Raw genomic sequence first — 15,715 nt, forward strand, 5'->3', positions numbered from 1 at the left:
TGAGGGAAAGAGAGAGAGTAGAAAGAGGACGTGGGGAAGAAGTGAAGGAGAGACGAGTTGCAGGTTTTAGTGGGGAAGGAGACAATGGACAGCAGTAGGGCGTGGTTGTCGCTGGTTTAATGGGAGAGAGGAAAGTGGCAGCAAGGTTGGGACGTTCTGGGCTATGAAGGAGAAAAATAGATGGAGACAAGAAGGAGAATTCAGTCTAAAAGGTGAGTTGCAGGGGGCTGCTATGAGAGAATGTCCAGCCGTTCAGCCCATCTAGAAGATGATCCAAAGAGCAGAGAGAGAGGGTCCATTCGAAAACGAAAAAGAAGAAGATGAAGCCGTCCAATAGAGAAGAAGATCTGTCCGTTCAGCCCCCTTCGTTGGAGAGGAAAACGTCAAGGAAGAAGAAGCCCCCTAAGGAGAGAGAAACGTCTCTCTTTAATAGAAGTCCAACTTCTATTTTTCAATTTTTTTCTCTTTCTAATTCTTTTTATTTTTTTTTATTTTTATTTTTTTTAGTCAACACGTTTCACTCACTTTCCTTCTTTCTTTTGAGAGAATAGGAGTTATGATCTTGCGCCACTCACACTAGGTTAGTAGTCCCTTATTGGCCAATAGCGACCGGTTGATTTTAACTTTAAAATTTTATTTTGAATTTTATTGATTGATCGATTTTTAATTTGTTTAATTTTGGTTTTATTCGCTGATGGATATATTATTATTTTTGGTTGATTAATGAAAGGTTTTCTTCTGGTTTTATTGGTTGATTGATTTTTAATTTGAAATTTTTTTTTAATTGGATTTTAATTGTTTGGATTTTTTCGTTTTAATTGTTTAACTTCGATTGTTTAAATCGTTTAGTTTTAATTGTTTGGACTTTTTTTGTTTGAATTGTTTAACTTTTTTTTATTTTGAATTATTTGATTTTAATTTGAATTGTTGAATTTTAATTTTAATTGTTGGACTTTGAGTTGTTTAATTTTTAATTTGAATTTTATTTTTAGTTTTAATTGTTTTGAATTTGAATTGTTTAACTTTTAATTTAAGTTTTATTTTTTGTTAGATTGGATTTTTAATTAGATTTCAATTTCATTACATTTTCCTAAAGATCGGGATCTCTAAGTTGAATTTGGGTGTTGAGGGGCGTTCCGGTCATTTTTATGATTTTCTAAAATTTCTCTGTTTTCGTCGGTTTGGGTCCCGTTGGACTCGAAATCATGTTCTGAGTGCAATGGAGGTACTTTCGAGGTCTTTTGGAGGTCCGAAATTCATGAAGGGTATTTTCGTCATTTTGTCGATTTTTGCAGATTTTTACGAATTCTGGCGTGAGGTTTCTTTTAGTCCCAACGTGATTATTTCTATGTTTCAGAGTCGTATTTTCCTAGCGTAGCGGAGTCTCTAGGTTATCAAACTGTATAGCGAACCTAAGCGTATGTGCTTGCTAAATCAGGTGTGACGTGTGACGATCCTAAGCGTGCGTGAATTTCTATATCGAGTCGTAACAAGTAGGGGAGATAAAAAAAAGTAGAAATTGAGGGAATCAGGGACGGTACTTACAAGCCTTCGAGTTCTTTGCACTCATCATTAGGAATTTACGATAATCGGGTGACGAATTGTCGAATTAGGCAGATGCAAAATGGGGTGTCTACATCATGAAAGATAAATGTCACGTTAAATGCTACTAGAAAGTGGCATCTGCAGAACCACATGTAAAAGATTTATTTGTATTTTAAAATATTAATTAAAGGTTGATTTTAATGATTACTTAGGAAAAAGATATGTTTTGTAATTTTCAAAATTAATTACCATGATTTTCAGGATGAGAGATTGTAATTTTCTTTGTTATTGATCAAAAAGACTATGATTATTATAATTTTAAATGTTAAGGTAGAGGCATTTTTGGGATATAAATTTTGGTGTTTTCTATTCGGTCTTCTCTCATTATAATAGTAATAATTAAAGGGTTTAAGATCAATGGCACAATACTTCAATTTTTGGAGGATGTCCTTGAAAGTGCCCTCGATCCGCGGGTTGCGGATTCGCTTTTTGATGTTTAGGAGTCGCCACCTAATTTTATGGTCTAACAACTGAATCATGACTTTAGACAAATAAATAACACTAATCTACGAAAAAGACACTATGGGTCCGAAGATCACTTTACGGGATTGGAAGGTGTTAGGCACCAATCTTGCCCAAAAAATATTGGTCTCTACTTTTCTCAAAAATTATATTGCTAAAAATGACCTAAACAATCAAATAAATAAATAAAAAGGTTCACCTGAGTGATTGTAATGACCGATTCCCTCAATACTGGCGGAGTGTGTTTCTCGTATGAGTATTTCTATTTTTGTCTCCATCATTAGATCAGTTTTCAATCATTGAGATGAGGTATTATCCTCTTAGATCTGAGTATTAGTTCGATGTTCTAGGTGTTTTGAGGGTTTTTGGGTGTTTTTTAAGGATTTTTGGGTATTTTTTGAGTAAAAAAATGAGATTTTAATGTTAGGTAGGGACTTGAGACTTCAGATTTAGGGTTTTGGGAAGGCTGGGGAAAGTTTTTGGTCTCCCTTTCTTAAGGGTTTTTTTTACCCGTAAGATCAGATAGTGGAGACTCCTATTTATAGAGTTTTTTTTGGAGTTTTTCAGTTTGACTAAATCTCTTTAAGATAAGGTTAATTATGGTTTCCATTCTTATGTATAATGAAAGAATATTTTTATTTTTTTTTTTAGAACCCCTTGATTATATTTTAATTCTTTGAGACCCCAAATGGAAGGGCCTTCTAATAAATATCAGGTGGGCCCCACTTGAATAAGTGGGCCACCACTTAAAATTTGGTTCGTGGGCTTAATTAATTGATTTTATTGTTTAAAATTTTAAATTTAATTTATTAAGATTTCACTGTATGATCATTAATATTTTAATTATTAATTTTAAATTTTTGAATTTTTAGGGTTAGAAAATTATCGTTTTGCCCTCAAAGAGGGCTTTTGCATTTCGAAGTCATTTTTCGATGTTTTGGAGTATTTTGAAATCAATTTTTCGTAAGGAATTCAATGGAAGTGTTGGTTTGTGTCATTTATGACTTTTTGGAGTAAAATGGTCGTGGACCCTATGAGAGATATTTTTGTAAATTTGGTGAAAATTGGCGAAACAATTTATTTGATTTTAATTTATTTTTTTATGTGTACGCAAGGATTTTCCTAAGGGTAACGTAGGCTCTAGGGATGTTTTGATGTTAGGGGTATTTTGATAATTTAGTCATTTTTAGTGATTTTTCTCGTAAAACTTCTTTTTGTCTGAAGAATGATGATTTCTATGTTTTGAGTAATATTTTTCTAGTATAGCGTGATTTCTAAAATTTTGTTTGCTTGTAATACCTCATCCGAAAACATATCTAGTAACAAATAATAATGTTGAAATATTCATCCATCATTGGGAACCGTCACAATCAGATTGATGAGTTGATTAACCGAACGAGTGCAAAAATGGGGTATCTACAATCCTCCCCAGGTGTATACCTTAGGGTTGCCTTCAGATGCTCACAATACAATCAAAACTGTTCGAGTTATAGTTCACCTCAGGATGATTGCATCATTCTTCAAATTAATTTTCACATGTGAGGTACATGATTTACACATAGGTCCCCACGTTTTACTATCAAGAGTATCTTTATTTGTTAGATGTTAAAGAAGAGGGTATTTTAGGTTATTTTCTATTAATCCATAAGAAAAGACCGAGGTGAAGGAACTCATGGCATCAATTGAAATGGTGACATACTTAATCGACTCACTAATGTGGACAAGTTTGGAAACTATAGATCTTCCCACCTCGGGATACATGGCTCTCTTGGGATACACTTTTTTACGGGGAAGTGCAATCATGTATCCTGAGGCGAAAATATCTACAGTTTCGAACTTGTCATGTCAATGAGTTGATTGAGTATGCTCTCTGGCGAGTCATTTTATCACTATTCATTGAAAATATAGTTATGTGTCGTAGATATTCATCAAAATGTGGCAAGGTATGTCTAACTTAATCTACCTTCTGGAAATCATAAATGTATGTGAGTCAACAAAAGATAGATCTCACACTAAATATTCTAGGTATGAGTCTGCATCTAATAAATAACCTTGATGTTTACACATGTCAGGCTAATAGAGGTCCAAAGCCATTGTAAAAAGCCACCCAATAAAACCTAAATATTCCACATTTGGTCTATAGTTTTGCACCATTGAAAAATCTTGAAGATGTGAGTAGTCCTACACCTACTGGTGTTGCTCCTTGGGGTGGTGATGACTCTCACCCCTACCCCTTCTTTAGCTCTTCGTCCTTACCCCCCACACCCTATCCACCCGCCACATCATCCTCCATTCCACAAGCCACCGCCACCACACTTACCTCCATTTCATCCTCACCCTCCACCACACTCACCACCACATTTTCCTCCTATTCATCCTCACCCTGGTCACCCTTCACCACCACCACATCACGGTCACCCTCCACCAGTACCCATTCATCTACACTGTCTTTGTAGATGATATGGATATATATAAAATAAGAAGAGGTCCTCCTAGTGGTTTATCTTTGTGTTTTAATTAAGTGATGCTCATGTAATAGGTAGCTGCCCTAGCAGTTGAAAGATCTTCTACTTCATGGTTTTATTATCTTTTTCATAATATGTAATGTGGTCGCATGAGTGTAATTAAGATTACACAATTATGTTTGCTTGGGTCTTTCTATTTCCCGTTTAGTACATTTTACTTGTAACCGAGTAAAATGCGAGGAAAAATGAAGGTCAAACATGTGGAATTGAAAAATATCGAATGTATGTCGTAAATATTAGAGATACCCTTGTTTTGGGTTTTGGTTAATATCGTTCCTGTGTTTTAAATTGATGACATGCCCCCGTGACATAAATCTTTTCTATGTGACTATTACAACTAATCTAATACCGTCTATGACATTAAATTCTTTTTTTGATAGGTAAACTAGGGTTCAAAGGACCCCCCTTTTATATATTAGATCAACAAGAGTAGTTACAAGTTAGATCATGGTACAAAATTCTTGCAAGCTCTTGGGGAATAGAAGAACTTTTATTTGTATGAACTAGGTTAGTTAGGAATCACGAACCCAAATTGAATCAAGCGAATCGACGCCACAAGTAACATAATGCCAAATAACAAAACTATACAACTAATTTAAAACAATACGTGAAATGAAAGTTTCCTGGGATGCCTCTTTTTTATGCAACTTTTTCCCTTTCCATTATGTATAGAGATGTGTCTCCACGAGATGATACAAATATGTGTGAAAGGACGTATGCTTAAAAGATGTATGCCATTATTACAGGATAAACCATGGTATAAAGACTTCCCCATCTATCGTGATAAATCAAATAAGGATATTAATAAAAAAGATAAAAAATCGAGAATGCATTGGACAACTAGATGGATGTTTTTGACAAACCATGAAATAGCAAGAACCGTATAGCTTGGCACTTGTAAAATTCCAAAGAAGTGAAGACCACATAGGATTGCATCCCACAACTCTTGTCACATTTAGCCTTAAAAAAAAAGTGCACCATTTCAATAAATGTCTTATGATCCCTCTGCTTGGTATCACCTTGGAATTTTTATAAGCTGGGGATCTCACTTTGGTATTGTTGATGCATTAAAGCTAGTCTTCCCTATACAATTAAAGCTAGTCTTCCCTATACAATATATTGAGAAACGTAATGAGACAAAACATTAAAGCTAGTCTTCCCTATATAATTATATATGTAAACAAAAATCTTATCAATGAATGAAATACAAACAGTTCATAAAAAAAAAAAAAGACTTAACTATTGCTTGGAAGAAACAAACAAGTAGCTGGCTTAAACTAAATGGCGATAGTGCTTGCTTAACAAATCCCACAACAAAAATAATTCCTTTTAGCGACACATTTTTTGCGGCAGCCAGAATAGGCGCCACCAGAGAGCACGGCCTGCGCGCGAATATAACAAAATTTTGCAAAAAACCTCTCTCCCTGTCAACAGGTCTTGTGAAAAAACACACACTCTCTCTCTCTCTCTCTCTCTCTCTCTCTTGTCTCTGTAGCAAATTCATCTCATCTCCACTACATCTAGGGTTTTGATCTTAATGGAGGAAATCTTCCCTTCTAATAGGTCTCTCTCTCTCTCTATCAAATCCGTCTCATCTCCTCTTCACATTCTCTGGAATTTTGAGAATCGAAATCACAGATTTCGTAGTTCTTTGAGGTTTTGAGAATCCAAAAATTGGTTGAGATATTTTGAGGTCAGTTTTTTTAACCAGATGTTATTTCATTTTAGATATTTCTGTTTATGGATTGGAAGCTTAATAAACAAAAATTGGTCTTCTTTCCATGCTATTTTATCCAATTGTGCTTATTTTCTGCTGTTTCAAATTTCTTTCTCAAAACTACTATTGCAGATATTGAGTTTGGAAGGCTCCAAGCAAGGGATCTCTTGCAACATCTGTGGACAGGCCAAATTTCTAATGCAGCTGTTGATGTTGTCCAAGGTAGCCGATCTGTTGAGGTCAGATTTGTTGGTGTTACAAAGGTAAGTGGAGTTAACCTATCATCAAAGAGTTGTATTATATACATGTACGGTGAACTAGACATGGAGTTGTTCTTCATTTGATGCTTTGATGTTCAAATCAGGGTGCAGCGATTGGTTGAATCTTGGGGGAAATTGTCCATAGCAAAGACATGGTTACACCAATTGATTATGTCCTATTCATTGGGCATTTTCTAGGGAAGGTGTGTTTCTCTTTAGCTTCAAATTTTATATATTTTTTCAATCATTATAAATATTCTTAAAATTTCTGCTCCAAGATTAGAAAAGTTTCCATTTTTTGCCTGTTTCTTTAACATAAATTTATTAAGAATGTAATAACAGAACATTTAACTTGCATTACAACTTGAGTTTGATTTGGTTTATGTACTACAGGAGGATACTATACATAATAATAATCTTATGTTCTACAACATCAATTGGTTATTTAGGTTTTCCATTTTAGACTTACGTAAAACCCAAAATCTTAAGATGGGTAAAATAAGACATGCATATAAATCTCTTTTTGCCATGTCAAGTAAGAGAATTGAGCTGAAATTAGTCATATTAAAATAGGTAAATAGGTGCTCCAATAGGTGAATCGATCTTGTTTTCTAAGTACTTGGTTCTTACCAATGTGCACTTTTTTCTTTGATAAATGAGTTGATTTTTTTTCTCATGGATGCTAAGTTGTTATGAGTTTCTCATCTCAAGGCATTGTCTTGGCCAAGAGAAAAACCAAGATTCTCTCGATAGAGAGAATCTTGAAACGTTCCAATGTTTAATTCCTATCTCGGCCAAGTAAGATATTTTGAGTCGGTATAAAAGTTTATAAATGTGCATATGCATCTATAGTAAGTTAAAAACAATTGTTCCAGTAAAACTTTAAGCTTTAGGTGCTTAAGTGGGCGATCAATGTGAGATATAGTCCGAAGATTATATGTTCTTATCAAGAATTGCCAAATCTCGGTGGAAACTAATAAACTAATTCATAAGATTGGCCTAGTTGGATTCTTCATAAACTATGTGATGTCGAGTAACATAGCAAAGACAGTCCACGAAAGATACAAAAATGGCCAATTAAAGGTAAATTATATTTTCTTGCTCTTTTTCTTACTTGAACGCACACGTCAAGATGCATTGCAATATGTCAACCGATTGAGCTATGGGTTTCAGGAAAATGATTTTCATTTTCAAATGCCAACTTTTGTCAACAATTTGATTCTTGAATTTATTTAACAATTTTCTTAACTAATGTGATTTGTTAATCCCTGTATACTGCCCACCATGGTTTAAAGTTTCATTCCATTTTGGTATGTTTCGACGGAACATTCCGGTTTTGGTTGAGACTGGAACGAAACATTAACCCCTAAATGTTGCATGTTTCAAGAAGTTTCAAATTCTCTTGGAATGTTCTAGATTTTAAACCTTGTCTCTGCATTTAAGTTTGAAATAACTTTTATTTGGGTCTGAACACACTTTGATTTCATTGTCTTCTCTTATAACTAAGGTATCCAAGCTGGGTAGACTGCAATTTAACAATGCAAACAATTCAGTACAAGATGTAAAGGCTAATGATTTGCGGCAGATGTTTCTAGCCATGATAGAAGAGGTGTCTATTGTATACATTTATGGATATGACCAATACGTTTACTAAAGTAGTGATTAGATAGCTTTTAATTTGGTGAAGGTTCAAACCATTGGTACCCCCAATAATCAATTTTTTTTATGGATATGCCTTTTTGTCTAATGTCCACTAAATCAGCCTTTTTTTACAGGTCCGTGTAATAATCGTCAAATTAGCTGACAAATTACATAACATGCATACTTTTTCACACTTGCCTCAGCATAAGCAAGTAATGAAATTCTTGGTTTGGTATTTAATAGGTGATCCCTTCTTTTCTTTAAGCATTATTACTCTATATGCAGTCCAGTATTGCAATGGAGACGTTGCAGGTCTTTGCATGTCTAACAAAGCTACTAGGAATGTACCAGATTAAGGTACCTCTATAATTTTAGATTTGGTTGGTTTGGGGAACATTAAATTTGTAATGTGCATTTAATTGAAAATGTCCTAACCAAAATCACTCATATGATATTTATGCCTTATTATGCTCATTTTTGGAAACCACTCATACTCCCAAGTGGCAAGATGTTGGAGAGAATTTTGTCACTTGCATTGAGAGCCCAAGGTTTTACCTTAAAATCAACCTAAAAAGCTTTACATCTTTGATCTTTTGTCAAGTTACATTGTTCATCCTTCTAGTAGATTACTACCAATAGAATTTGCTGCCCTGTTTCACCATGAGTTGTTTTCCTATGTAATGTGAAATTTTCAATTGGGTGGAGACAGCACTTGAGACCTTAGATCAGAGAAAAGGTCTCTCTATACGTTGGATCTTGATCTTGCCCCTATATATATAATGCACATCAACTCCCATAGTTAGTTAGTAACCCATGGCCACTGCAAATGAAAAACATGCACGGCAAGTCTACAAACAAAAATTTGGATAAAAGAAGTTATGAAATACGAATTCAGAATTAAGCAAAAGATGACTTTCGTTTTCATATTGCAATATTGGCATACAGTGACCATTCCTACAACAACTTTTCAGTGGGAAGTTCAGGGGCATCTAGTTGTCTACAGCAAAATGTGTAAGAATACTTCAGTTAAGTTTTGGCTTCTCTGTAGTTTCTAGCTTCGTATGTTTAAATGTCTTCTTTTAACCCTATACTTTTTTTCTGCACTATTTTCATACTTCAGCCATATAGTGGCACTTTAACTTTTACTCTGAAAGAGAAGACATGAAAGAAAACAATTAAAATTTGTAAGAATAAGAAAAAGTTTGTCACAGTAGAAAGAATTCAAATTCCACCAAGACACTATTTTTAACATCTTCATTTCGCTTCTAAAGCCTAAACTCTCACGTCTTTGGAGTCCGAAACAACTTTATTAGAACAAAGCTTTCTAGTCACTCCATTATAATATTAAAAACCATCATTAAAGGCAAATGGAAATTCCATTCTTTCTCTGTTTGATTTGGGGTGATTGGAAAAGCAATTAGCACTCTAATAGGCATAGTGGATTCCAACTATGAGTATGTGCACAGTAAAGATGTATTTGGCAAAAGTAGTTCCCTATTTCTTTTACCGTTTCTCCCTAGCGAAAAACTGCATTTATTAGTCTTTAATTTCATAACTTGTTGCATATGCTCTATCTTTAATTTCATTTATTAGTCTTTAATTTTTATTTTTGTTCTGCAATTATTTTGTTGAATTCTCAATTTTTTTTAATTATTAAAATAGGGTCACCCTTTACTCCAAAAGATTCCTTTGGCCTTTTGTCCTTACAATGGGAATGTTTGTTGTGATTTGGCCGAGGATGCACAACTTCAGAAACAATTTCAATCCATGAATGTCTCTGATCCTTCAATGCTTCTCTTCTGAAATCCATCCTATGTGAGGTAAGACTTTGCTTCCCAATAATTATGATTAAAAGCTGCCTATGGATTTCTTAATTACGAATTCTACATGAATTGATAATTAATACTTACATCGATTAGATTGAAATTTTACGTGATCTTATATCGATTAAGTCAGCCAATTCTGCCTCCTCACCACCTACTACTCTTTTTGAATGGATTGGCAACATAACATATCCTCACTCTATATATACATACACACAAACTAGATCTGCCTTCCAACTCCAAATCTTCACTTGCATCCTCCACACTATTAAAGCTTTCTTTTCTTCCCTCATAAAGCCCATCTAAGAAAGAGTACTAACCAAGCTAATAAATAGCAAAGCCATTGGGAATGTGACTTTTGTCATCTTGATGTAGAGAAGATGTGAATTATGGAGCAAGAAGGTAGAGTTGAATAGGGGATAGTGAGTACTGATCAGATGACGAGACTAAATTATTATTATTTCGGCTCATTCCATTATTTAGAGGAGTGCATAATAGCAATGAGGCTAAATTTTTAAATAGCTGCTGACTGCTATTTTGTTACTCATCCTGTATTTAATTGTGTTCCAGAACAAGTGACTTGTATCTCCACCTCTTGTCAAGGCTCTACAAAAACACAAGTCTTTCTAACACAATTGTATTATGTTGCAGGAGGAAATAACAAGGTAGTACAGATTTGTGCAGGTATGATATCCATCAACTAAAATTTTATTCTGTTCTACCCTGACCCCAATATAAGAAGCCATATATATCTTTTATATATTTTCTAAAAAGTTTATTAAAAACAAGGCTTTCTTTCATGTAAGAAGTCAGATAAATAGAATTTAAAAACAAAAAAAATTTATCACACAAAGTGGATTAGATTTACTTTTGAAATAAATTCCTTTTAACTAGTCCCTCTACATTAAGGTTTTAATGAAAATAAGAGGTGCACTGGTGTTATAACAGTTATGATGACCTTTACGACCACACATTTTTTTATTTATTTTACCTTTGCAATATTTGTTGTTGTATATGATGTGCTACTCCCTTGATTTATAAATATTAATTTATTCGTAAAAATATGAAATAAATGAAGTTTTAATAGTTTACAAGTTAAATATAAGAGTTTATGAACAACGGGCATTTATAATGTCATCATCATTAATCAATTATTAACAGCCATTTTTTAAACCTTCATCTAATCAACCCTTTATAAACACCTTTTTATTTTTCGTGAATACATTTGAGTAGATCACTTCGTTTCTCCATTTTAGTATACATTTATGAATAAAACAGGATTCAGATTATGGTTTACAGATGGTAAAAAATAGAGGGTTATATATCAGAATTTAGAATAACTTATTTCTGTACTTATTTCTCCATCTTGCAGATTCCAATACCAATATTTGGGGATAGATGAAGATGTCGAAGCCTTGGAGAGGGTTACAATCTGTTTGAAGAAGCTGATAGAGGTATGAGTTACTTCTAGTTAATTTTTTATCTGCTAATGTTCGCAACTAGGACCATCCATCAATTACATGCCAACATATGTTGTCTTCTTTATGTGTCATGTATTATCTCAGGTCTTGGGTGCTGATAGACATGGTCATGTTCGTGGTGTCGGTCTGGAACCGACTCCTAACAAATTATTTGCATCATATTCTGAAAATTTCTCTAGCGATTCTGCTGAGGTATATAGGTTGAAGAAGAAACTAAAGTCTTTGAAGCAACAACAGATTGTAAGCGATGCTGAGGTGGAGAGACTCAAGGAATTGATCATTACTCTAATGAGAAAGGTAAATTCTCACCGATAATAGAATATGTTGTGTTTTAAAATATTTTATTAATAAATATTTATTTATTGATATGACTAATTTGATTAATGTATATGAATTGTAGGTTGATGAGCAGCACAATCAACTCGACAATGATCAGTGTCCACAACAACAACCATGACAGATAGTTTTTATTTTTTAAATGATAAACATGGATTTATAAGCATTGATTCTTAATTCAATCGACTTATTATTTTGTTATACTTGTCTCTTAACTAATTTGATTTGCTAAGTAATTGTGTTTAATTGACATGTTGTATAAAAATAGGTATTTAATTACAAATAATTTTAAAATAAAAGAAATTAAAAAATAAAAAAAAATCTTATTAGCGGTGGTCATTACCGCCACTATAAGCATTAAAAATCGTATTTATAGCTATGGTAAAAAACTAATTAGCAGCAGTGTTTAACCATCACCATGGATCTCACTCATATCTATAGCGACGGTAGTACGCTATTAGCGGCGGTTTCTGAACGTCACTATAAGACTCACTCATATTTATAGCAACGATATATAATCTATTAACGGCTCACTCATATCTATAGCGACGGTAATATAATAGATTAGCGGCGGTTTTTGACCGCCACTATAGGGCTCCTATAGTGGCGTGGCGGTTTTTTGGTATTTGCAACGGTTTTTGACCCCCACTAAAAACCTAAAATTTTGTAGTGTCCTGGGCCTTTTGGAGGTGGAGGAGTACCAAGAGATGAGTATGGAAACCTTGTTGCAGCTGCTCAGTTGTATTTTGGTGACTCATACAAATTACATTCAGGAGTGTGAAAGTCTTATTTATCCTACATAATACAGGTTGAATATTGAAGATGAGGGCTTTTAGCTTACTTTTTTCATTAATTTATTAGAGAAGACCATAGCAACAAATCTTGGATTCGGTAACTGCTTGGCGAGGGTTTAATTTGATTAATTCAGATAAATTTGAGAAAGATTCATAAAAAAGTTGGCAAAATTTCAAAAATCATACTAAATATTTTTTTTTAGATTTCTTACCAAATCCTAACATCTTCAATCTCTTTTAACCCTATCTTCGTTAATTAATTGACTGACCTTTAATTTGGAGAATTTTACTAGCTTTCAAAACCTTTTTTTTTTTTTGAAAAATTCGAGAATTTTGCGAGTACGGAGAGGACTAAAGTTGAGGGGTGCATTTACTAGATTTGGATTACAGGAGTCACACAAAAGGTGCTCTCTTTCTTGATAGAGCCATCTAGGGTGACATCCTATCATACAAAACTCAACACTTTGCTGATATGACATTGTGTAGATAACTATAAATTTTAGAGTCATGATTTTCTGATGCCCCCTCTGACATATATATGCCTGCGAACGTGTCCTGGGCTAGAATCACAGATCTTTTTCTTCAAGATACACAACTGCACATCCCCATAAATATGTGCATTTGTGTTTCCCAAGGAAAAAAGATCTATGGTTCTATCAAATGCCACGTCAGATGGTGTCAGAAAATCATTACTCTAAATTTTATTCCTCAGGAAAATTTTTTATGGTTATCTACACATTGCTACATCAGCGCAGTGTCATAAGAAGTCCTTTAGGATTTTCGTTCTTCATAACAAAGATGTGGTAAGTCACGATCTTATAAGTAACATGTGCCCTAAGGGCACACGTTAAGATGCATTAATAAATGGGACATGCTACTCGTGCCCACCAAATAGGCTCACCACACCCACTTAATTTAAGAAAAAAAAAATTAAATAGGTAGTTACATTTTTACCTTTCTCCATACACCTACCATTTATTGATCGAAAACTCCAAACCATCTTCTCTATCCATTCTCTCCTTTTCTCTACCATCTACTTTTCTCTCTCTCTCTCTCTCTCTCGTTCAATCTTCCTGTTCTTCTACTTCAACTTCATCTCCTTTTGAGCTTCTTAGAGATTGAATAAATGGATATTAGGTTTTAAGGTTTTTTCCTTTCAAAATCTTCTTTTTTTAATTATTCTTTTACTTTTTTGTATTTAAAGACGGTGAAAAAATCATTATTAAAACCTTCAAAAATGACAATTTCGAATAGAAGAACTCGAAGATTTATCTTTGGTATCTTTAGATTGAACTTGTTTTAGCAAATTCCATTGGGACCTACCATATATAAGTTCCTACCGAACCTTACAAAATGATTTCGGGGGAAACCTACCGAAGCACTGAAAAAATAAGTTATGCTCTTTACTAGATTTTGTTTGGTAGGTTCAGTAGAAAGTTATGTATAGTAGGTACTTACCGAATATTCTAAAACAAGTTTGATCTGAAGCTACCGAATAGAACTAAAAAAAAAAAAAAAACTCCAAGTTTTTCGATTCGAAAGCGTTTTTGAAGGTTTTAGTGGTGACTTTTTCATCATTTTTTATGATTAAATGCAAAAAAGTAAAAAATAATAAAAATAACGATTTTGAAAAGAAAAAAACATTACTTAAAAGCTAATTTCCATTGATTCAACCTCTCACAAATTCTAAAGGAGATAAATATGGAGAGAGAGAGATAGAGTGGGGGGGGGGGGGGAGGGTATGGGGAGGACGAAGGATGAGGAGGAGGAGAAGACATGGGTTTTAGTTCGATGGGTTGTGGAGAAGATGGTGGGTGTGGAAAGTAGTATGGGCACTGAGATTACATACGTGGGCGAATTGAGCAATTGGATGTGGCGAGTGTATTTGGTGGGCGCAACTAGCCTATCCCTTGATAAGTACAATTCCAAACTTTATTTTCCTACCAAAAATACCCTAAAATATTCAATACTAAATATGCTCAAATGCTTTTTTCCAAGTTGTATTTAATACATCTTAACATATGCTCTTAGGGCACATGTTAACAAAACCCCTCATCAATTACATATGCCATTTTGGTATGTTCAGTTAGATTTTAACCATTGAGTTGGGGTTTCACCCACTCATTAATTGTCTTTAAGGGTTGGGATCCGTTGACTGCTAAGAATGACTCGTGAAAAAAACACATGATCCCTACCCTTTAAATACAAGATCCAATGGTTTAGATTTAATAGTATCTTCATAGCACAAATCTCGGAGATAGTTATCTAGAGGATAAATGTCAAGCATTGGATTTTGCATTTAAAGGGTTGTGATCATGTGGTTTTTGTTATGAGCCACTCTTAGAATTTTCTATCTAAATTAGAAATTAGAGAAATTTGACAGGTTATAGAAATAACTAGTGGGAGAAAACAAATGGAGAATCACTAACTAGGGGTGTTAATGTGTCGGTTCCCACTATTATAAAAATGACAACAGATGACGGTTTTTTGAACATCCGTCATTATACTGTAATACTAAATATGTCAGATTTTCTTTAAAACTGTCATCTTTTATATGCTAAAGATGACAGCTTTTCTTAAAACCATCATCAATTTAAACTAATACAATCACAATTTTTAATTAATCTGTCATCCATTGTATAAACAATGACATTTTTTTTATAGAAAATTAAGCATAGTAATGAAAATATTTAAAAAACCGTTATGTGTTACTTAATGTAAACAATGACTGTTATTTTAAAAATTGTCATTAATATGAATAAAAGATGACACTATTTTCAAAAAACTGTCACCAAATCTCTATAAGATAGATGACACATTTGCACCAAATCTGTCATCTAATTTTTAGAATAAAGATGACGGATTTTTATGAAAATGTGTCATCGTTATATACAAAAGATGACCATTTATTTTTAAGTCGCCATCATTTGGTTATAAAATTTCTAGAACCGTCATCTTTTAAGAATGCGCTTTATACTAAAGATGATAGTGTCATCGTTACATATAAAAGATGACCATTTATTTTTAAGTCGCCATTATTTGGTGATAAAATTTCTAGAACCGTCATCTTT

The 15,715-nt window shown here is 33.6% G+C and overlaps 1 protein-coding gene across 10 annotated transcripts; it reads left to right on the plus strand.

The window, feature by feature from the left end:
• Window positions 1-6,066: 6,066 nt before the first annotated feature.
• Window positions 6,067-12,047, plus strand: LOC147383029 (putative GTP diphosphokinase RSH1, chloroplastic). Of its 10 annotated transcripts, XR_015174007.1 has the most exons (11): window positions 6,067-6,285; window positions 6,442-6,572; window positions 6,674-6,772; window positions 8,077-8,178; window positions 8,345-8,422; window positions 8,496-8,567; window positions 9,873-10,030; window positions 10,685-10,717; window positions 11,406-11,487; window positions 11,599-11,811; window positions 11,915-12,047. XR_015174007.1 is itself a non-coding variant. In XM_086429373.1 (7 exons), exons 3-7 carry the CDS (start codon window positions 6,722-6,724, stop codon window positions 10,011-10,013), a joined length of 444 nt encoding a protein of 147 aa, XP_086285499.1. In that variant the 5' UTR covers window positions 6,068-6,285; window positions 6,442-6,572; window positions 6,674-6,721; the 3' UTR covers window positions 10,014-11,207. The 10 variants fall into 10 exon arrangements, 3 of the variants coding, with proteins under 3 accessions (XP_086285499.1, XP_086285501.1, XP_086285500.1); XR_015174006.1 differs by having other exon boundaries at window positions 11,406-11,811; XR_015174004.1 differs by having other exon boundaries at window positions 6,068-6,285; window positions 9,873-10,717.
• The last annotated feature ends 3,668 nt before the right edge of the window (window positions 12,048-15,715 follow it).

This window comes from Akebia trifoliata, chromosome 16 (genome assembly GCF_017979445.1).
Source record: "Akebia trifoliata isolate Shusen 1 chromosome 16, ASM1797944v1, whole genome shotgun sequence".
NCBI lineage: Eukaryota > Viridiplantae > Streptophyta > Magnoliopsida > Ranunculales > Lardizabalaceae > Akebia > Akebia trifoliata.

What these genes read in the sequence shown, in the direction of transcription:
- LOC147383029 (XM_086429373.1), top strand. Translation starts at nt 6,722, where the DNA reads ATGGTTACACCAATTGATTATGTCCTATTCATTGGGCATTTTCTAGGG. An exon ending in TTCTAGCCATGATAGAAGAG is followed by an intron (nt 8,179 to 8,344) that starts GTGTCTATTGTA and finishes CTTTTTTTACAG; the next exon opens with GTCCGTGTAATAATCGTCAA. An exon ending in TAGGAATGTACCAGATTAAG is followed by an intron (nt 8,568 to 9,872) that starts GTACCTCTATAA and finishes TTATTAAAATAG; the next exon opens with GGTCACCCTTTACTCCAAAA.